This window comes from Myxocyprinus asiaticus, chromosome 13, assembly GCF_019703515.2.
Source record: "Myxocyprinus asiaticus isolate MX2 ecotype Aquarium Trade chromosome 13, UBuf_Myxa_2, whole genome shotgun sequence".
NCBI lineage: Eukaryota > Metazoa > Chordata > Actinopteri > Cypriniformes > Catostomidae > Myxocyprinus > Myxocyprinus asiaticus.
In genome coordinates this window covers 21585550-21606676 of record NC_059356.1, presented here as the reverse complement: position 1 = coordinate 21606676, position 21127 = coordinate 21585550, and the positions used below count along the sequence as shown (strand labels likewise).

General features: G+C 38.6%; 2 protein-coding genes across 4 annotated transcripts; one reads left to right on the top strand and one right to left on the bottom strand.

Annotated features, from left to right (window-relative positions):
• Positions 1-2490: 2490 nt before the first annotated feature.
• LOC127450910 (developmentally-regulated GTP-binding protein 2) lies at positions 2491-11114 on the bottom strand. 3 transcript variants are annotated; one of them, XM_051715382.1, is made up of 13 exons: positions 11049-11114; positions 10713-10812; positions 9695-9855; positions 9528-9617; positions 9306-9366; positions 6321-6411; positions 6156-6228; positions 5932-6022; positions 5748-5845; positions 5474-5639; positions 4863-4921; positions 4081-4134; positions 2491-3984 (listed from the first exon to the last, which is right to left on the bottom strand). In XM_051715382.1, exons 2-13 carry the CDS (start codon positions 10774-10776, stop codon positions 3898-3900), a joined length of 1095 nt encoding a protein of 364 aa, XP_051571342.1. In that variant the 5' UTR covers positions 10777-10812; positions 11049-11114; the 3' UTR covers positions 2491-3897. The 3 variants fall into 3 exon arrangements, with proteins under 3 accessions (XP_051571342.1, XP_051571341.1, XP_051571344.1); XM_051715381.1 differs by having other exon boundaries at positions 4081-4126; XM_051715384.1 differs by lacking the exons at positions 10713-10812; positions 11049-11114 and adding an exon at positions 9946-10056 and having other exon boundaries at positions 4081-4126.
• LOC127450918 (FAD-linked sulfhydryl oxidase ALR-like) lies at positions 11112-16454 on the top strand. The gene is made up of 3 exons (XM_051715393.1): positions 11112-11531; positions 15595-15806; positions 15945-16454. Exons 1-3 carry the CDS (start codon positions 11298-11300, stop codon positions 16105-16107), a joined length of 609 nt encoding a protein of 202 aa, XP_051571353.1. The 5' UTR covers positions 11112-11297; the 3' UTR covers positions 16108-16454.
• Positions 16455-21127: the final 4673 nt, after the last annotated feature.

The window sequence follows — 21127 nt, the reverse complement described above, 5'->3', positions numbered from 1 at the left end:
TTTCTCACTAGTTACAACTGTGACCAAGAATAAAGCACAAACTTAAGAGAGTACATGCAGTTTGTTTTGGGCTATCCAAGCACAAGTCATTTTTATTTGTATATCGCTTTTCACAACACATCCTTTCAAAGCAGCTTTAAAGAAAATGATGCTGTAACAGAAAATGGGGCTGTAATATCTGTAAGTCCTCATTGTGCTGTTTAAATGAAAAATGCGATTGTAAATCATGCCTTAAAAATTATTGCCTTTAGGCCCCCTGTGAGCAAGTCAAAGGCGACTGTGGCAAGGAACACAAAACTCCAAAAGATGTTAGTTAATGGAGATAAATATCCTTGAGGGAAACCAGGCTCACCTTGGGAAGCCAGTTCCCCTCTGGCTATATAAAGGTGTAAAATACATGTACTCAATTAATTAAATGGTATTAAATGGGCTAAATGAGCTTGATTAGAGTTAAGAACACTACATAAAAGTGCAACATTTCACCATGTCAAAGTCTCATCCCATCACAGTAAAAAAAGCCAGTCTTTCAACATTCTGCTATAATAAAAACTCATTATCATCATCATCAGTAAATGATGCAGAATACCTGCTACAACACACCCACCCACACTGTGCCATATGGCCCCAGCATCAAGTGTCATGTTTACACGCATAGCACATTGGCAAAGCACTCGTCTGTCTTACCAATATCTTTCCATCCAAACTCATTCAAATCAACTCCAGCATCGAAACGTGAATCCTCAAGTTATTCCAAAACAGTTTCTTGCCATCTTTGTTGTCATTTTAGCACGGTTAAATGTGGCCTAATTACACAAAGACCCATCAAACCTGAAGTGGAACAGCCTTCCAATGGCTTGATAATTCCCCCACTCCACACTTGTCCATTGTGTTGTACAGCACGAGTGCCTCAGCATGCATATTTAATGTTGTCTATTATGCTAGTTTTCGGTAATGAATAGAGTAACATAAAGAGTGCTTCTGAGTTACCACCCATGTTCCACACACAGCAGGCTTTAAATTGAGTTAGTCAGTTACTGGTGGGCAGAAAGGTGTCTCTTGTATGAGTAGAAGATAAAGTTTTCACCCTATAACAATACCTTATTGTCTGTGTGTTTTTGAGGTACTGTCTGAACACGATAACACGTTAATACAATTTCTATGATATACACACACTACGCATGTCTAAAAAAAAAAAAAACTCAGGACTATATCACTCTCTCACTATGGCAACACAGTAGGTTTCATTTTTTTTTTCTCTATGAAAGTATGAAGAAATGTGTAATTGCAGGGGGCCTGGGTAGCTCAGCGAGTATTGACACTGACTACCACCCCTGGAGTCGCAAGTTCGAATCCAGGGTGTGCTGAGTGACTCCAGCCAGGTCTCCTAAGCAACCAAATTGGGCCGGTTGCTAGGGAGGGTAGAGTCACATGGGTTAACCTCCTTGTGGTCATGATTAGTGGTTCTCACTCTAAATGGGACGTGTGGTAAGTTCTGCGTGGATCGCAGAGAGTAGCATGAGTCTCCACGTGCTGTGAGTCTCCGCGGTGTCATGCACAGCGAGCCACGTGATAAGATGCACGGATTGACAGTCTCAGAAGCGGAGGCAACTGATACTTGTCCTCCGCCACCCGGATTGAGGTGAATTACTGCGCCATCACGAGGACCTACTAAGTTGTGGGAATTGGGCATTCCAAATTGGGGAGAAAAGGGGTTAAAAAAAATTATTAAAAAAAAAAGTGTAATGGCCATTGGTTATCTGGTAAAACATCATAATCTCTCCGCCTGTCTCATTAAGGATACATTTTTTCTTATACAATGATTTGAACTAATAACATAATAGAGAAGAAAAATGATCAACATACCTAGAGACTTGTTTTACAATGAACATTAACTCCTACTAGAGATTGTATATGTTCTATAGTTATCTTCGGCTGGTATTTAAAGAAAATTGATCGTCAATTAAGAATGAACTCTGATCCTTTTTCAAACTGTGATGGTAAAGTTGGTTTTAGGGGCTTGTAAACTCTTCACGCCCTATAAACCATCAGCCAATTTCTAACCTTTTGAACATTTGGAACATATTACTGTTCCCATACCTTGTGACAAACACATTACAATGACTTTTACAGTCATTTGTTTTCAATGGACAAGGGTTTAAAGATAAAGATCATTTTTCTTGCAGTTTTTGTCAGAACTGAAAAAAGTGTATATTCACATTAAAAATTCCCATGCTGTTCTGTGACTCTTTTAAGACTTTTTTAGGCCTTTAAAACAGCTTTATATTTTCAGGTTTTTCATGACTGTGGGAAGCCTGTTATTATGTTTATTACTTTTGGTTTAAACATTTTTCTTTTTCAAGTTTCTGAAAAAATCTTTAAAAAGCTGATGAAAAACATTCAATTAGATTAATTAGTAATTACCAATCCAATCCAATCTATTAAGAGAGCAGAGTATGTTTTTTGTCATATAATAAATGTCAAAAATAAAACAATGGTCTAAATATATAATGGGTTTTGTAAGGTAGATGAATTTCCATAAACAAAATAAACAATTTCTATTTTTAAGTCTTGAGCACAAGTCTATTCCATAAATTCTTGGAAACATTGTAGTTGTTAGCAGAAAAATAAAAATTCTGTTCATACTGTAGTTCAGGGGTTGGCAACCTTTTTGACATGGAGTGGCATTTTTTTATTTTCCTGGTCAATGGCTGTGCCGATTTTGTATGTGATTTTCCGAAGTTTGAGTCCACTTGTGAAAATGTTTATATTTTACATTTTTCTATTTAATTGTTTATTTTTCATTACAAATGATATTATCAGCATAACAGTTTGAGTGAAAAATTTGTGCAAAACCCGCATGTGAAAAATCTTGCATGTGAATTTTCACAGAGCATCTTCTCAAAGTGCTTTAATGAAAGAAAACCTATCCTTTTGTACAAAATGAGTTAATACACTTAAATGTCACAAATTTGCTTATTTGATTACTGATCACGAAAGTGTGGAATCTTAAATATTTCTTATATTATGTCATTGTAATCATGTAATCACTTGCACGGAAGCAACAGCGAGAGAGATCTTATTTATATGAAGTTTTTTGCAACTGCATTCCAATCCACATCTTGATGTAATCGTTCCTCATGATCACGCAGCGTGTTTTCATCAGCTGAATGGGAGGTTAAACACTATTAAAGTGTGACGAGACTCGTGCTGCGTGTGCAAGCCATTCGTTCATCACAAGCCAATCAGCTATTTAGCCCTTTTCGGTAAATCGCATCTGCAAAATCCTAAAACTTTACTTACAGGTTTAATTTATATTTTGAATAGACTCATATTTTTTTTAACCCCACGATGTGGGTTTATGTTTTCTTCTTAATCTTTTAATGTAATTTTGAGTGTGACCATAGTTTAAGGAGGGTGTACCTGTATGCTGGCTTGGAAATCTCAAGCATTAATAGTGGTGTTTTCTTTATTACATCACGTGTTGTTCTGAAAGCAAAAAGAAACAAATGAAACAGAATGTAGGCTGTTATCCGTGCAGCCTAACCGCAGCAAAGCGGGCGCGTTTATTCGCACGATTAACCGAAAGTGAAGCGCTGCCGGCTCATGATGCGCGAATGGCTTGCATGCGCTGCACGAGTCTGTTGGGTATACTGCAGTCTCCTCACATTTTAACTTTTTGTTTAGCCTCACAATCAGCTCATGAAAAAACGCTGCGTGATCATGAGGAAGGATTATATCAAGATGTAGATTGGAATGCAGGTACGGAATTTCATAAGAATAAAATAGTTTACTCCTCTCTCGCCGTTGTTGGCGTGCCAGTGATTACCCCTCCGCGTGCCAGTGCTGGCACACGTGCCATAGGTTGCCGACCCCAGTAGTTGATGTGAAGACTAGATTTTATTTCTTCACAATCTGAATGACATCCTCGTGTTCCATGATGTGTGTAAGTCCTACTCTCTGAGGACTGTACTTTGTGCTTGTTCCCTGTCATACAAAATGAAAGAAGAATTTTAGGGAAAATGCATAAGGAACAAATACCAATAATTAATGTTTCATTGGGGACATGAGGAATGATCTTACCCAGACAAGTGCGTACTTGAACTGACTTGCTAATGTCCTGTGGATTCTGTGGCACTGAAAGAAATGAGGACAGTCTTGAGTCTGATGGATGCTTAATGCAAGAGAATTATGTAAACTGTATATTCAGCTTTACAGCATATATTGGAAGAATACAATGATTTAGCATCAAAAGTTGCCTTACCGAATACAAAAAAATAAATAAAAACAAAAAAACACTGGGGTTAAAAGGTACACTATGTAATTACATATTTATGTTTCACTGGCTTTTATTTGTATTCCTAAACAACCAATTCAACAGCATTAGCCTCTCTACTTAGCTCAACAGGTCTGGAGCAGCCATGAAGAATGTGACATTACTACAGGTTAACAATAGTTGCAACATACGTTGAATTTCTTTGGAAAATGCTAGAGTTTCAAGTTAGTTTATATGAAGCTTCCGCTTACTGACTGGGTTTAATAGCAAGACATGGCTGGTCATGGCATTCCCCATAAGACGGCGACCTGCCTCATGCACAATACAAGCTTTTTATTGGTCACTTACATGACTAGAGTCTTGTGTAAGTGTATATCATTTTAAACATATTTGTCAAAAATAACTATTTATTTCTTTAGGCACAAAATTTAAAGTGGAATTACTTCGTTACTTAACTGAAGTGTTAACGGTTTCTCTAGCTGCATAGTTTTAGTTTATCTCTTTTTATTTAATTTTATTTATTACTTACAGTTCAGCTAAACTGCAAACAATATTGCAGGTAATGCAGGACAACAAAACTGAGACATACCACATGTTCAACTGAAGCTCCTCTTCTCATGATTATAGGGTCACCAAAATCTGGTCGTTCTAAACAACATGAAAAAGGGAAAGAATTGGGGGGGGGGAATGTTTACAGAAATGTAACACATAAGCAGTTTTGACCTAAAACTCATTTCTAGCGGAAAATAAAGGAACAGTAAGTCCTTTTTAGTAAGGCTAACCTATTTTTAGCATATAGGAATTATATACGTAGGAGTTACTGTTGAATTACTGTCTAATCTTGTTATATTATTGTGTTAATCGGCAGCCTGCCACTAATAGACCTTAGTTGAAAATAACCCAGAATATTCCTTTAAATAATGTAGTCAGTTGGCTCCCTGAAAAAAACAAGCACCTTCAGTCACTTTGTGTAATGCAAATTTAAAGAATGGGTGCGGCACTTGTTTAATTTTTATGACAACCTCAGCAAAAATTACTGAAATGTGTTGCACACTTAAAGCTGAAGTGAGAGTGATGGGTGTTCGGGAAAACTGTTTGATAAACAATATTTTTGATTTAAACCATTAAAATTACATGATGTTGGTATAAGTTAATTTTACTTGTTTACATTTCCTTTCAACAACCATTTACACCATTTACCTCCTCTCTTCTTGGTATATATGCAGATCAGAGCCAGGTATTCCCATAACTGCTCAAGGAGGTAATCTAGATTCAGTTTCATGCCACAGCTGATGACTACACTGTTAGGTCTATGAGCAAGACGATCTACTTCCTCTATTGAGATCTGGTCCACTTTGTTGTAAACCTGTAATAAGAAAAATAGAGTGAACAATAGGCAACTTCATTCAGATCTGCTGATACTTTTGCCCCCCCCCCAAAAAAGGGAAGTGCTTAAATAGAAATGAATACTCACATATAAGCAAGGCATGTACACTCTGTTGCCCACAATGACATCAATAAATTCATCTGGAGTGCTGTCCTCTCTAAACAACACCTCAGCGTTGAAGATTTCTGCAGTCGCGTTAAGGTAAATATGTACCGCCTCAATCATTTGATGAAAATTAAGCATAAACTGACAAAACATTGCAGAAGGATACTGTACTCATGAAGAATGAGCTGAACAAGTTTCTCTGAGCAATGTGTGAGCGGAACCGTTGAATTGTACGACAGTCCACCACCTTTTTTAGGCTGAAAAATGGATGAGAGTTGGAACAGTAGGAAGATGATTCAGCACACGTGAGCGAGCACAATAAACACAAGACGAATGATTCAGTATTTCTTGTAATGTTCCAGCATATTAGTGTGCATGAGTTTTATGCACCTTAAAATATATATTTGGTTTGGACCGGTTGAGTCTGATGCCAACAGATTCAAGCTCTTTTTCCAGAAGTTCCCTGAAGGAAAGAACAAAGAAGGCCAAACAGTGCAATACAGGGTGGATTTCATCAAATTATGCATTCTGCAAAGACTACAAGCTAAAACTGACCTCTGAACATCTCCTTTGGTTGCATCCAGCATCATGATGACCACATCTGCAGTTCTGGCCACAGCAATGACCTGTCTGCCTCTGCCCTTACCTGAAAGAAAAGCAATTATCAGACATCAAAGACATAGGACACATTCACATTCCTCTTAGACCCCGTTTATACCTGGTATTAAGATGCATCTCAGGTGATCCAATCACATGTGGTCAGGTTAGACACATCGCTATTTACACCTTACAGTGCTGTGGAAATGTATTTGCCCCCCTCCTGAGTTCTTCAGTTTTTGTGTATGTCTCATACTAAATTTTCAAAAATTCAAAAATCTAACATAAAACTAAGGCAATCTGAGTAAACACAAAACACAGTTTATACATTATAATGTTATTTATTGAAGCAAAAAAGTTATCCAATACCAACTGGACCTGTGTGAAAAAGTAGTTTCCCCTTTAGTTACTAAATCCCCAAATCTATGAAACTGCATTCATAATGGGGTTCAGCTGGACTAGACACACCCAGGCCTGATTACTGCCAGCCCTTTTCAATCAAATCAACACCTAAATAGAACTTTTTCGGCAGCATGAAGTTGGCTAAAAGGTCTCATCCAGTAGCACACTATGCCAAGGGTGAAAGAAATTCCAGAAATTATGAGGAAAAAGGTGATTGAAATACATCAGTCTGGGTAGGCTTACAAAGCTATTTCAAAAGGCTCTAAAAGAACCACAGTGAGAGCCATTATCTCCAAATGGAGAACACTTGGCACAGTAGCGAACCTTCCCAGAAGTGGCCGACCTTCCAAAATTCCTCCAAGAGCACAGAGATGATTCATTCAGGAAGTCACAAAAAAGCCAAGGACAACATCCAAGGAACTGCAGGCCTCTCTCACATCAATAAAGGTCACTGTTGGGGGCCTGGGTAGCTCAGTGGTAAAATACGCTGGCTACCACCCCTGGAGTTTGCTAGTTCGAATCCCAGGGCATGCTGAGTGACTCCAGCCAGGTCTGCTAAGCAACCAAATTGGCCCGGTTGCTAGGGAGGGCAGAGTCACATGGGGTAACCTCCTCATGGTCGCTATAATGTGGTTCGTTCTCGGTGGGGCGCGTGATGAGTTGAGTGCGGATGCCGCGGTGGATGGCGTGAAGCCTCCACACGCGCTATGTCTCCGTGGCAACGCGCTCAACAAGCCACGTGATAAGATGCGCGGGTTGATGGTCTCAGACTCGGAGGCAACTGGGATTCATCATCCGCCACCCGGATTGAGGCGAATCACTACGAGACCACGAGGACTTAAAAGCGCACTGGGAATTGGGCATTCCAAATTGGGTGAAAAAGGGGAAAAATCCAAAAAATAAATAAATAAATAAATAAATAAAAGGTCACTGTTCATGACTCCACTATCAGAAAGACACTGGCCAAAAACGCTATCCATAGAAGAGTGGCTGGGCGAAAAACACTGCTAACCCAGAAGAACATTAAGGCTCATCTGAATTTTGCCAAAACACCTTGATGATCCTCAAACCTTTTGGGAGAATGTTCTGTGGACTGATGAGTCAAAAGTGGAAGACAGGGGTCCCATTATATCTGGCGTAAATCAAACACAGAATTCCACAAAAAGAATATCATACCTACGGCCAAGCATGGTGGTGGTAGTGTGATGTGTGGGGATGCTTTGCTGCTTCAGGGCCAGGGCGACTTGCAACCAGAAAATCCTAAAGGTCCGGTCATAAGTTCAGGAGTTGAAGCTCAAGCGCAACTGGATTATGCAACAAGACAATGATCCAACGCACAGGAGTAAGTCCACCTCTGAATGGCTCAAAAGAAGCTAAATTAAAGTTTTGGATTGGCCTAGTCAGTCCTGACTTGAACCTAATTGAGATGCTGTGGCAAGACCTTAAACGGGCAGTTCATGCTCAAAAACCTCCAACTTGGCTGAACTAAAGCAGTTCTGTAAAGAAGAGTGGGCCAGAATTGCACCACAGTGTTGTGAAAGACTGATCTCCAGTTATCGGAAGCGTTTGGTTGCAGTTGTTGCTGCTTAAGGTGGCACAACCAGCTATCAAGTTTTTCACATGGGTGATATAGGTGTTGAATAACTTTTTTGCTTCAATAAAAAAATAAAATAAAAAAATACAAAAAAAAAAAAAAAAAGAAAACTGTATTTTGTGTTTACTCAGGTTGTTTTATGTTATATCTCGATTGAAGATCTAAAACAATTTTGTTTGAAAAATACACAAAAACAGAATAAATCAGGAGGGGGCAAATACTTTTCCACAGCATTGTAAATGTCACTTAAATGCGTCTCCTGTGACCAGTTGTGTTCAGATTTCGAGGGGAGGGTCTCTGATTTCATGACAACATACATCAATCACTATGTCAGTGTGCTACTGCATGATAATAAACTGACAAAAAAAACGTCATAAAACACACAAAAGCATGAATAAAACCAGTGCGCTGTTTCTCCCAGATGCAGTTGAAATTCCATCCAAGCACAAACGCAACATTTAGAGCAAAATTCTCCATTAGTTTAGAGGATTTCCTGTATTTACCTGAGCTGCAGATGTTCGTGATTCTCATAAGCGTCCCTGCATGTTGATATCAGACACACAGAAGAAGATCAGTAAAGTTCTTGTGCTTTTGTCTGTATCCGCTTTTTTAAGCTTCCCGATCGGACGGTTATTTCCTATTAAACTGCTCGTAACCGGCAAAGTTTAAACTCTTGTTTTAGCGCAGCAGTTGACTGACAGATGAGGGGTGGTGCCTCACTACTGTCCGGGACACACCAGGACAGATTAGTGTTTACACATCAAATGTGATGCATTCAGATGCGTTTTTGACTACCTCCGTTCGTGGTTTTTGTGATCTGATCACAAAACGTTTTAAACCCTGTTTAGAGCTGTATTTAGCTCTGACCATGTGTAGTCGGATCACCCGAAACGCACCAGGTGTAATACCAGGTGTAAACGCGGTCCTAGAAATACAAATTACCATACCTTGTGCAGCACCCTCAATGATACCAGGCAAATCCAGCAGCTGTATGTTGGCACCTTTGTGCTACAATTGCAAATGAAGAAAGAATTAATCAAATGAATAAAATAATGAATTCTATATCTCTCACACAAATAATAATGTTAATAATGAATAGAAAGGAAGAGAAAATGAACAAAGGAGACAAACAAAAATGAAGAGAAATGAATGAAAAAAATAACAGATACCTCAATGACACCTGGGATGCAGGTCAACGTGGTGAATTCATATGAAGCCGCTTCACTTTCTGTTTTTGTCATTAAACTAAGAAAAGTAGACTACAAAAATACCTTGGATTAGAGCAGGTCTTGCATTTAAAAAAATATTGTACACATGCAAATTATGTCATAGTTACCTTTCCAACGGAGGGAAATCCAATGAGAGCTACTCTCGCATCACCAGATTTCATGACATCAAAGCCTTCACCTTTTGGTCCAGCTGACTTTGAGGGCTCTAAAAGCTGGGCTCTGTACTTGGCTAGCTTGGCTTTCAATAAACCCAGATGATACTCAGTGGCTGCAAAATAAGTTTATGACTTATTATAAAAGTCTGCTAGTTAAAGGGAGGGTTCAACCAAAAATGAAAATTTTCTCATCATTTACTCACCCTCACACCATCCCAGATGTGAATGACTTTCTTTCTTCTGCTGAACACAAACACAGATTTTTAGAAGAATATTTCAGCTCTGTAGGTCCATACAATGCAAGTGAATGGTGACCAAAACTTTGAAGCTCCAAAAATCACATAAAAGCAGCATAAAATTAATCCATAAGACTCCAGTGGTTTAATACATGTCTTCAGAAGTGATATGATAGGTGTAGGTGAGAAACAGAACAATATTTAAGGCTTTTTTTTTTTTTTTTTTTTTTTTACAATAAACATTCTTCTTTTGTTTTTGACAATTCACATTGTTCGTGCATATCACCACCAACTGCACAGGGAGGATAATTTATGGTAAAAAAAAAAAAGGACTTATATAGAGATCTGTTTCTCACCCACACCTATCATATCACTTCTGTAGACATGTATTAAACCACTGGAGTCATATAGATTACTTTTAAGCTGCCTTTATGTGCTTTTGGAGCTTAAAGTTCTGGCCATAATTCACTTACATTGTATGAACCTACAGAGCTGAAATATTCCTCTAAAAGTCATACAAATCTGGAATGACATGAGGGTGAGTAAATGATGAGAGCATTTTCATTTTTGGGTGAACTGTCCCTTTAAAACTCAAGATTTTCCAATTGTTTACTTAAGTTACACAACATTCAATATGCTTAAAAAAGCAAGACTTTGATAATTCCTTTCAAGAAAGATTAAAAGAAAATTAATCATCAATGTCAACGCTTGGGAGGGTGCAGAGCCTGACTCACCTTTATTCTTCTGTGTTCGAGAGATTTCTCTCTCGATCTCTGCTATCTTTTCGAGAATCCCCATTGTCAATGAAGTATGATATCTCTCTTAACGAGAACCCTGTGAATATTACAGTAACATGAATTAAAGCACGTCAGTCATACTGTACAGGCAACACATTCACTTTGGTTGCGTTGTCAGTTATAAGCAAAGCTAGCAGCCACTTATAACTTGTCAAACACTACAGCAGATTGATTTGTCATGCAATTTCAATGTCAAACCCCTACTGTTATACATTAAATACTCTTACACGTTGTCACTCGTGTATTATAAGAGATAAATGTTATGATAATTACGGTTTTGGGCAGCCCGAACAATACAGCATGCACTGCTGGCGATGACGTCACCATCCGGCGACAGACAGTGCTGCAGGGAATTTGTTCCGGCGAGAAATACTAAACTATTTGTGAATGTACAGACGAAGAGGAACTTCAGTGTTAATATTGTACAATAATTAAATGTTCATGTAATACCATTAAACTGGAATCCGTTGTTATGTTGAGGTTGAGTAAATAAATGACACATCCTCCGGACTCGAGACTGACATGTGCAACAATCGTGCGAGTGGAAGCATGGCAGCACCTACGGGGTCGAGATCCTCCATACCGAACCCCTCAGGTATGGAGGGTTTCCTTGTTTCAGGTAGACCACCGGAGGACAGCACGGGTAAAGACCAGACCATCACGGCTGAACCGAAAAAGAAGCCCTGTAGAGCTTGTTCAGATTTTAAGTCATGGATGAAGACGCAGCAGAAACAAACGACTCCGGCCTCAGTGCAGGTGAACAGACTTTGAATCAAAGACCTGAATCTACATCTAAATTTACCATCAACGATATACTGGACTCAAGAGTCGAAAGTCATTGCCCCTAGGCAAGCCGAATAACATGGCTTTAATGTAAATGAAACATTGCTGAACTTGATAGGACTTGCAAATGGGGCCTAAAATGAAGTTACCATGGTAAAGTGATGGTATATAGTAACACCATGGTACTTCAAAGTACCATCTCTTTAAAATGGTATCTTCTTTATGTTGGCTTAAGTCTGTTATTCTACAGACTTGCTTTAGGGTTGTCTTTTAAATACCTAAACCAAGGCCAACATTTCATAATTGTAACTACTCCTAGAGCTTTCAAGCTACATTCACCAAACTTGGCACAGACCTACAGGCTGTTCTGACTCAGGTTGCCATGACTTTTCTAACTGATCAGAATTACGGGTTTCGCACAGCAGACCATCTAAACTCCCTGAAGTCCATAGACTTACAGTTGAAGTCAGAAGTTTACATACACCTTAGCCAAATACATTTAAACTTTCACAATTCCTGACATTTAATTGTAGAAAACATTCCCTGTCTTAGCTCAGTTAGGATCACTACTTTATTTTAAGAATGTGAAATGTCAGAACAATAGTAAAGAGAATTATTTATTTCAGCTTTTATTCCTTTCATCACATTCCCAGTGGGTCAGAAGTTTACATTCATTTTGTTAGTATTTGGTAGCATTGCCTTTAAATTGTTTAACTTTGGGTCAAATGTTTTGGGTAGCCTTCCACAAAGCTTCTCACAATAACTTGCTGGAATGTTGGCCCATTCTTCCAGACAGAACTTGTGTAACCGAGTCAGGTTTGTAGGCCTCCTTGCTCACACATGCTTTTTCAGTTCTGCCCACAAATTTCAATCGGATTGAGGTCAGGGCTTTATGATGGCCACTCCAATACCTTGACTTTGTTGTCCTTAAGCCATTTTGCCACAACTTTGGAGGTTTGCTTGGGGTCATTGTCCATTTGGAAGACCCATTTGCGACCGAGTTTTAACTTCCATGCAGATGTCTTGACATGTTGCTTCAATATATCCACATAAATTTCCTTCCTCGTGATGCCATCTATTTTGTGACGTGCACCAGTCCCTCCTGCAGCAAAGCACCCCCATAACATGATGCTGCCACCTCCATGCTTCACGGTTGGGATGGTGTTCTTCGGCTTGCAAGCATCACCCTTTTTCCTCCAAACATAACTATGGTCATTATGGCCAAACAGTTCAATTTTTTAAATTTCTCCAAAGAGTAAGATCTTTGTCCCAATGTACACTTGCAATCTGCAGTCTGGATTTTTTATGGCGGTTTTGGAGCATTGGCTGAGTAGGCTTTCAGGTTATGTCAATATAGGACATGTTTTACTGTGGATATAGATACTTGTCTACTGGTTTCCTCCAGCATCTTCACAAGGTCCTTTGCTGTTGTTCTGGGATTGATTTGCACTTTTCGCACCAAAATACATTCATCTCTAGGAGACAGAATGTGTCTCCTTCCTGAGCGGTATGATGGCTGCATGGTCCCATGGTGTTTATAATTGCGTACTATTGTTTGTACAGATGAACGTGTCATCTGTACAAACAGACATTTGGAAATTGCTCCGAAGGATGAACCAGACTTGTGGAGGTCCACTATTTTTTTTTTTAATGAGGTCTTGGCTTTCTTTTGATTTTCCCATGATGTCCAGCAAAGAGGCACTCAGTTTGAATGTAGGCCTTAAAACACATCCACAGGTACACCTCCAATTGACGCCAATCAGAAGCTAATTGGGTAATTGTCTAAAGGCTTGACATCATTTTCTGGAATTTTCCAAGCTGCTTAAAGGCACAGTTAACTTAGTGTATGTAAACTTCTGACCCACTGGGATTGCGATAGTCAATTAAAAGTGAAACAATTTGTCTGTAAACAATTGTTGGAAAAATTACTCGTGTCATGCACAATGTAGATTGCCAAAACTATAGTTTGCTAATATTAAATCTGTGGCGTGGTTAAAAAAAAAAAAAGTTTTAATGACTTCAACCTAAGTGTATTTAAACTTCTGACTTCAAATGTATATTGACGGAATGTTTAGATGAGCCAAGACTTTTCAAACTCCAACTGTCCAAAACATTAAAATGTAAACAAATCCATTAAAGGCCTACAAGTCTGATGCAATACCAACCTACGAAATTTGGATGAAAGAAATGGGAAGTGTATTGCATTTAGAAAATATACAATTTTATGTCAGTGATTAAGCAGATGTCTTTGGCAAGATCTGGAACCCTGTAATAGACTTCCTGAAGACAGATAGGCCTACAACTCCAATTGCTGTGTATGTACTTTTGTATCTCTCTTTTTTTCTTCTTTGTTCTTTTGATATATCAGTTTTACAGATTAATCTGTGCCGATAGCTGCTTTTTGGAACTATCGGTTATTGCCAAAAATCTATGTTGAATGCCGATAGTTTTTTTTAGTTAGTTTTATAGTTACTCTGTGGCCAGCACTGAAGGAATCTACAATTCTTATACAGTGCATCCGGAAAGTATTCAAAGCGCTTCACTTTTTCCACATTTTGTTGTTACAGCCTTATTCCAAAATGGATTAAATTCATTATTTTCCTCAAAATTCTACAAACAATACCCCATAATGACAACGTGAAAGAAGTTTGTTTGAAATCTTTGCAAATTTATTAAAAAAATTAAATCAGTATTCACAGTGTTTGCTCAATACTTTGTTGAAGCACCTTTGGCACCAATTACAGCCTCAAGTCTTTTTGAGTATGATGTTACAAGCTTGGCACACCTATTTTTGGGCAGTTTCTCCCATTATTCTTTGCAGTACCTCTCTGTTAACTGTGGGACCTTATATAGACAGGTGTGTGCCTTTCCAAATCATGTCCAATCAACTGAATTTACCACAGGTGGACTCCAATCAAGTTGTAGAAACATCTCAAGGATGATCAGTGGAAACAGGATGCACCTGAGCTCAATTTTGAGTGTCATGGCAAAGGCTGTGAATACTTATGTACATGTGATTTTTTCATTTTTTATTTGTAATAAATTTGCAAAGATTTCAAACAAACTTCTTTCTCGTTGTCATTATGGGGTATTGTTTGTAGAATTTTGAGGAAAATAATGAATTTAATCAATTTTGGAATAAGGCTGTTACATAACAAAATGTGGAAAAAGTGAAGTGCTGTGAATACTTTCCGGATGCACTGAAACAACAGCAGAGGTGAATTAAAAGCAATCACTGACACCTCAAGGGGATTTGCTTTATCTAAGTCTTTCATCATTGACATTATTCATGCATATTTTTATCCTCACTTCAATGCATATTTTGTTATATTGATTAGATAATTAAGTGTTTTAAATTTAAGCGAGGGCAGGCAAAGAAAAATTTAACTTTATGGAAACCCTCTTCAGCACATGCATTGTGCATCAAACTTTTGCAACTTCATATATTAATGTGAACAATAATAAACCTTATTCCCAATTAAACCTGATCTGGTGAATGTATAGGCTAAACAAAATTCATTTGGTTAACACTTAATATAGAGCATTGTAACAGAGCCAAGTCTCCTTCATTTAAAAAAGAGTCCCTGGTGTGTTTCAGGCTTGTTTATTGTTAAAAGTCTCAAATTATGTGGCAAATCTTCATCTTTATTTTCTGGTTATTATTTGGATTTTTGTTGAACATTAAACTACGTCTGGGGTTTTATTAATTTTGGACTTTTGAAGCCTCTATGTCTGTGCCCATAGTAAGAAAAGAATAAGAAAACATTTGAATTTTCTATAAATTTATTTTAAAAATTATCAGGCCGATTAATTGGTTATCTGCCTTCTCCACAACCTTGGTTATTGGAAAAATCCACTATCGGACGACCTCTGGTTTGAATGATGCACTGGACTTTGTCCAGTGAATATAAACGTGAAAAAGAAAAATATGGCTATTATTCAAGAGCTAGTATATATTTCAATTTTACTGTAATTTCATAGAGCATGATTTATTCAGTCCACCACAGTAAACAGTGTCCCTTGACATTTCAAACAGGAGAGCAGGGCAGCAGAGGAGACTGAAAAGGCAATCGAATGCCCCCTGGACAGAGAGGAACTGGGCAGGAGCTCGTGGTCTTTTCTGCACACTATGGCAGCCTACTATCCAGACACCCCATCCATATCTCAACAGCAGGAGATGACACAGTTTATCAACCTCTTCTCAAAGTTTTTCCCTTGTGAAGAATGTGCAGAAGACTTAAGAACAAGGTTTGTGATTTATTATTCTGTATTTGTACTTTACTATTGACTGCCGATTTCAGCACTAATATAGCAGTGCTTACATTAAGTTTGGTAGAGGATATGATGTGTGATTTGTTTCAGTGATCACATCTTCCCTTTTATCAGATTGGAAACAAATCAACCAGATGCTAGCAGCCGCCACAACCTCTCACAGTGGCTGTGTCGTCTCCATAATGGCATCAACATTAGGTTAGGCAAGCCAGAATTTGACTGCAGCAGGGTGGATGAGCGATGGAGAGATGGCTGGAAAGATGGCTCTTGTGACTGACAGCCCACCAACATGAACGAAAGTGCAAAGAGACAAAGTGCAGGGACCATGACTTTAGGCTTCTGTGGACTTATCATCCTTTGGTTGTAATAAGGTTACAGTGACAATCAAGAATCATACGTTAATATATACATGTTCAATTTGCACTTATCCTTTGTTCTAATTAAGATAATAATATATGGATTTACAAATGTCTATATTGTGTTTTTAATCAAGAGTACATCTTTCTGCAAGATTATGGCATTGTGGTCCATGTTTCAGAGGATGGAAATAGTCTCAAGGGAACTTGAGTAACTTTGTTTTATTTGTGCTGCTGCTGCTGGAATTAAAATATTCTGTTTATTTGGTTAGATGTCTCACTAAATTATTCATATATCAGAAGAGGCAATAACAATGGATTTTGAATATGTTCAGTTGCATCTACACTGAAAAAAAATATTTTGTGGTTGTAAATACAGCAGAAAAGAATAAGTACTTTTTACATTGAATAAGTTAAAGTGTGAACTTGAAATTATGAAGTAAATTCTACATTAATACTCAATTCAAATGTAAAAATTAATGCTCTGCTTAAAATAAATGTTATTTGATTATTTGTTATGTTTACAATGCGTCATTGTGCAGCAATGCTAAAGTAGAAAACCTTGTCATTTATTGGCTAATTTGAGTAAATTTCACAGGTAAATAAAATAAGTGAATTTTACTTAAATTTTCAAAGCTGGTGTTCATGCACCGGGCTTGAATAATTCATGAGCTTGCATGGTTTCGCTGTTTGCAAGTTGATTTACACTGTTTTCATTGTTGTTGGTACATTTGGTAACTTCTTGTCTTGTGAAGTCTTTACTCAAAATGACCCGTGCATTAAAAAAAAAATAAAAAAGATCTGTTAATTGTTGCTGTCATTGTGTTTTGAGCACAAAGTGTTCAGATCTGCGTGCGCAGCTTCGGATCTTGTTTCTGTCGCTATTAAAGCAAAGTGATGTTGTCTCATAGATGACATAGCATGCATTAAGCTTCCATGTGTCATGTGACATAGTTAAGTACAGTTGTGCTCAAACATTTGCATACCCTGGCAAAAATTGTGACATTTTGGCATTGATTTTGAAAATATGACTGATCATGCAAAAATATGCATGTCTTTTATTTAAGGATAGTGATCATATGAAGCCATTTATTATCACATAGTTGTTTGGCTCCTTTTTAAATCATAATGATAACAGAAATCACCCAAATGGCCCTGATTTAAAGTTTACATACCCTTGAATGTTTGGCCTTGTTACAGACACACAAGGTGACACACACAGGTTTAAATGGCAATTAAAGGTTAATTTCCCACACATGTGGCTTTTTAAATTGCAATTAGTGTCTGTGTATAAATAGTCAATGAGTTTGTTAGCTCTCACGTGGATGCACTGAGCAGGCTAGATACTGAGACATGGGGAGCAGAAAAGAACTGTCAAAAGACCTGCGTAACAAGGTAATGGAACTTTATAAAGATGGAAAAGGATATAAAAAGATATCCAAAGCCTTGAAAATGCCAGTCAGTACTGTTCAATCACTTATTAAGAAGTGGAAAATTCAGGGATCTCTTGATACCAAGCCAAGGTCAGGTAGACCAAGAAAGATTTCAGCTACAACTGCCAGAAGAATTGTTCGGGATACAAAGAAAAACCCACAGGTAACCTCAGGAGAAATACAGGCTGCTCTGGAAAAAGACGGTGTGGTTGTTTCAAGGAGCACAATACAACGATATTTGAACAAAAATGAGCTGCATGGTCGAGTTGCCAGAAAGAAGCCTTTACTGCGCCAATGCCACAAAAAAAGCCTGGTTACAATATGCCCGACAACACCTTGACACGCCTCACAGCTTCTGGCAAACTGTAATTTGGAGTGACGAGACCAAAATAGAGCTTTATGGTCACAACCATAAGCGCTATGTTTGGAGAAGGGTCAAAAAGGCCTTTAGTGAAAAGAATACCATCCCCACTGTGAAGAATGGTGGTGGCTCGCTGATGTTTTGGGAGTGTGTGAGCTCTAAAGGCACGGGGAATCTTGTGAAAATTAATGGCAAGATGAATGCAGCATGTTATCAGAAAATACTGGCAGAAAATTTGCATTCTTCTGCACGAAAGCTGTGCATGGGACGCTCTTGGACATTCCAGCACGACAATGACCCTAAGCATAAGGCCAAGTTGACCCTCCAGTGGTTACAGCAGAAAAAGGTGAAGGTTCTGGAGTGGCCATCACAGTCTCCTGACCTTATAATCATCGAGCCACTCTGGGGAGATCTCATACGTGCGGTTCATGCAAGATGACCAAATACTTTGCATGACCTGGAAGCATTTTGCCAAGACGAATGGGCAGCTATACCACCTGAAAGAATTTGGGGCCTCATAGACAACTATTACAAAAGACTGCACACTGTCATTGATGCTAAAGGGGGCAATACACAGTATTAAGAACTAAGGGTATGCAGACTTTTGAACAGGGGTCATTTCATTTTTTTTCTTTGTCATGTTTTGTTTTATGATTGTGCCATTCTGTTATAACCTACAGTTGAATATGAATCCCATAAGAAATAAAAGAAATGTGTTTTGCCTGCTCACTCATGTTTTCTTTAAAAATGGGACATATACAGGTGCATCTCAATAAATTAGAATGTCGTGGAAAAGTTCATTTATTTCAGTAATTCTACTAAAATTGTGAAACTCGTGTATTAAATAAATTCAATGCACACAGACTGAAGTAGTTTAAGTCTTTGGTTCTTTTAATTGTGATGATTTTGGCTCACATTTAATAAAAACCCACCAATTCACTATCTCAAAAAATTAGAATACATCATAAGACCAATAAAAAAAAACATTTTTAGTGAATTGTTGGCCTTCTGGAAAGTATGTTCATTTACTGTATATGTACTCAATACTTGGTAGGGGCTCCTTTTGCTTTAATTACTGCCTCAATTTGGCGTGGCATGGAGGTGATCAGTTTGTGGCACTGCTGAGGTGGTATGGAAGCCCAGGTTTCTTTGACAGTGGCCTTCAGCTCATCTGCATTTTTTGGTCTCTTGTTTCTCATTTTCCTCTTGACAATACCCCATAGATTCTCTATGGGGTTCAGGTCTGGTGAGTTTGCTGGCCAGTCAAGCACACCAACACCATGGTCATTTAACCAACTTTTGGTGCTTTTGGCAGTGTGGGCAGGTGCCAAATCCTGCTGGAAAATGAAATCAGCATCTTTAAAAAGCTGGTCAGCAGAAGGAAGGTCAGCAAAATTTCTTGGTAAACAGGTGCAGTGACTTTGGTTTTCAAAAAACACAAATGGACCAACACCAGCAGATGACATTGCACCCCAAATCATCACAGACTGTGGAAACTTAACACTGGACTTCAAGCAACTTGGGCTATGAGCTTCTCCACCCTTCCTCCAGACTCTAGGACCTTGGTTTCCAAATGAAATACAAAACTTGCTCTCATCTGAAAAGAGGACTTTGGACCACTGGGCAACAGTCCAGTTCTTCTTCTTCTTATCCAGGGAAGACACCTCTGATGTTGTCTGTGGTTCAGGAGTGGCTTAACAAGAGGAATACGACAACTGTAGCCAAATTCCTTGACACGTCTGTGTGTGGTGGCTCTTAATGCCTTGACCCCAGCCTCAGTCCATTCCTTGTGAAGTTCACCCAAATTCTTGAATCGATTTTGCTTGACAATCCTCATAAGGCTGCAGTTCTCACGGTTGGTTGTGCATCTTTTTCTTCCACACTTTTTCCTTCCACTCAACTTTCTGTTAACATGCTTGGATACAGCACTCTGTGAACAGCCAGCTTCTTTGGCAATGAATGTTTGTGGCTTACCCTCCTTGTGAAGGGTGTCAGTGATTGTCTTCTGGACAACTGTCAGATCAGCAGTCTTCCCCATGATTGTGTAGCCTAGTGAACCAAACTGAGAGACCATTTTGAAGGCTCAGGAAACCTTTGCAGGTGTTTTGAGTTGATTAGCTGATTGGCATGTCACCATATTCAGATTTTTTGAGATAGTGAATTGGTGGGTTTTTGTTAAATGTGAGCCAAAATCATCACAATTAAAAGAACCAAAGACTTAAACTACTTCAGTCTGTGTGCATTGAATTTATTTAATACACGAGTTTCACAATTTGAGTTGAATTACTGAAATAAATGAACTTTTCCACGACATTCTAATTTATTGAGATGCACCTGTATTACCAGTTCTCCAAGGGTATGCAAACTTTTGAGCACAACTGTACAATAAATAACCATTGGAATGCAAGCACACATTTAAAAGCATGGCTTAGGGGGCCTGGGTAGCGAGTATTGACGTTGACTACCACCCCTGGAGTCACGAGTTCGAATCCAGTGTGTGTTGAGTGACTCCAGCCAGGTCTCCTAAGCAACCAAATTGGCCCGGTTGCTAGGGAGGGTAGAGTTACATGGGGTAACCTCCTCGTGGTCGCGATTAGTGGTTCTCGCTCTCAATGGAGCACGTGGTAAGTTGTGCGTGGATTGCGAAGAGTAGCATGAGTCTCCACATGCTGTGAGTCTCCGCGGTGTCATGCACAACGAGCTACGTGATAAGATGCGCAAACTGACTGTCTCAGAAGTGGAGGCAACTGAGACTTGTCCTCCTCCACCCGGATTAAGGTGAGTAACCGCGCCACCACGAGGACCTACTAAGTAGTGGGAATTGGGTATTCCAAATTGGGGAGAAAAAGGGGATAAAAAAAAAAAAAAAAAAGCATGGCTTAATTCAGTGCTACTTCTTGAGTAAAATGAGAGGGTAAAATTTACTTGAAACAAAGCATTACAAACTAAACTTTACTTGAGAATGTCTAATTAAAGTCACTGAGAATTGTGAGTAGCCTTTACTTGAAAATACGGTCTGTTAAATTCCTGGATATTGTTTCCTAGGATTTTTTAAAGTAAACCCCACTCCAAATTTTTCCAGTGTAGATAAGCTCTTTAAAGGAACAGTTCACCCCCCAAAAATTAACATTTTGTCATTATTTAACC

What these genes read in the sequence shown, in the direction of transcription:
- LOC127450910 (XM_051715381.1), bottom strand. Translation starts at nt 10,776, where the DNA reads ATGGGGATTCTCGAAAAGATAGCAGAGATCGAGAGAGAAATCTCTCGA. An exon ending in TCGAACACAGAAGAATAAAG is followed by an intron (nt 9,856 to 10,712) that starts GTGAGTCAGGCT and finishes CTTATTTTGCAG; the next exon opens with CCACTGAGTATCATCTGGGT. An exon ending in GCTCATTCTTCATGAGTACA is followed by an intron (nt 5,846 to 5,931) that starts GTATCCTTCTGC and finishes ACGCGACTGCAG; the next exon opens with AAATCTTCAACGCTGAGGTG.
- LOC127450918 (XM_051715393.1), top strand. Translation starts at nt 11,298, where the DNA reads ATGTGCAACAATCGTGCGAGTGGAAGCATGGCAGCACCTACGGGGTCG. An exon ending in CGACTCCGGCCTCAGTGCAG is followed by an intron (nt 11,532 to 15,594) that starts GTGAACAGACTT and finishes CATTTCAAACAG; the next exon opens with GAGAGCAGGGCAGCAGAGGA. An exon ending in GCAGAAGACTTAAGAACAAG is followed by an intron (nt 15,807 to 15,944) that starts GTTTGTGATTTA and finishes CCCTTTTATCAG; the next exon opens with ATTGGAAACAAATCAACCAG.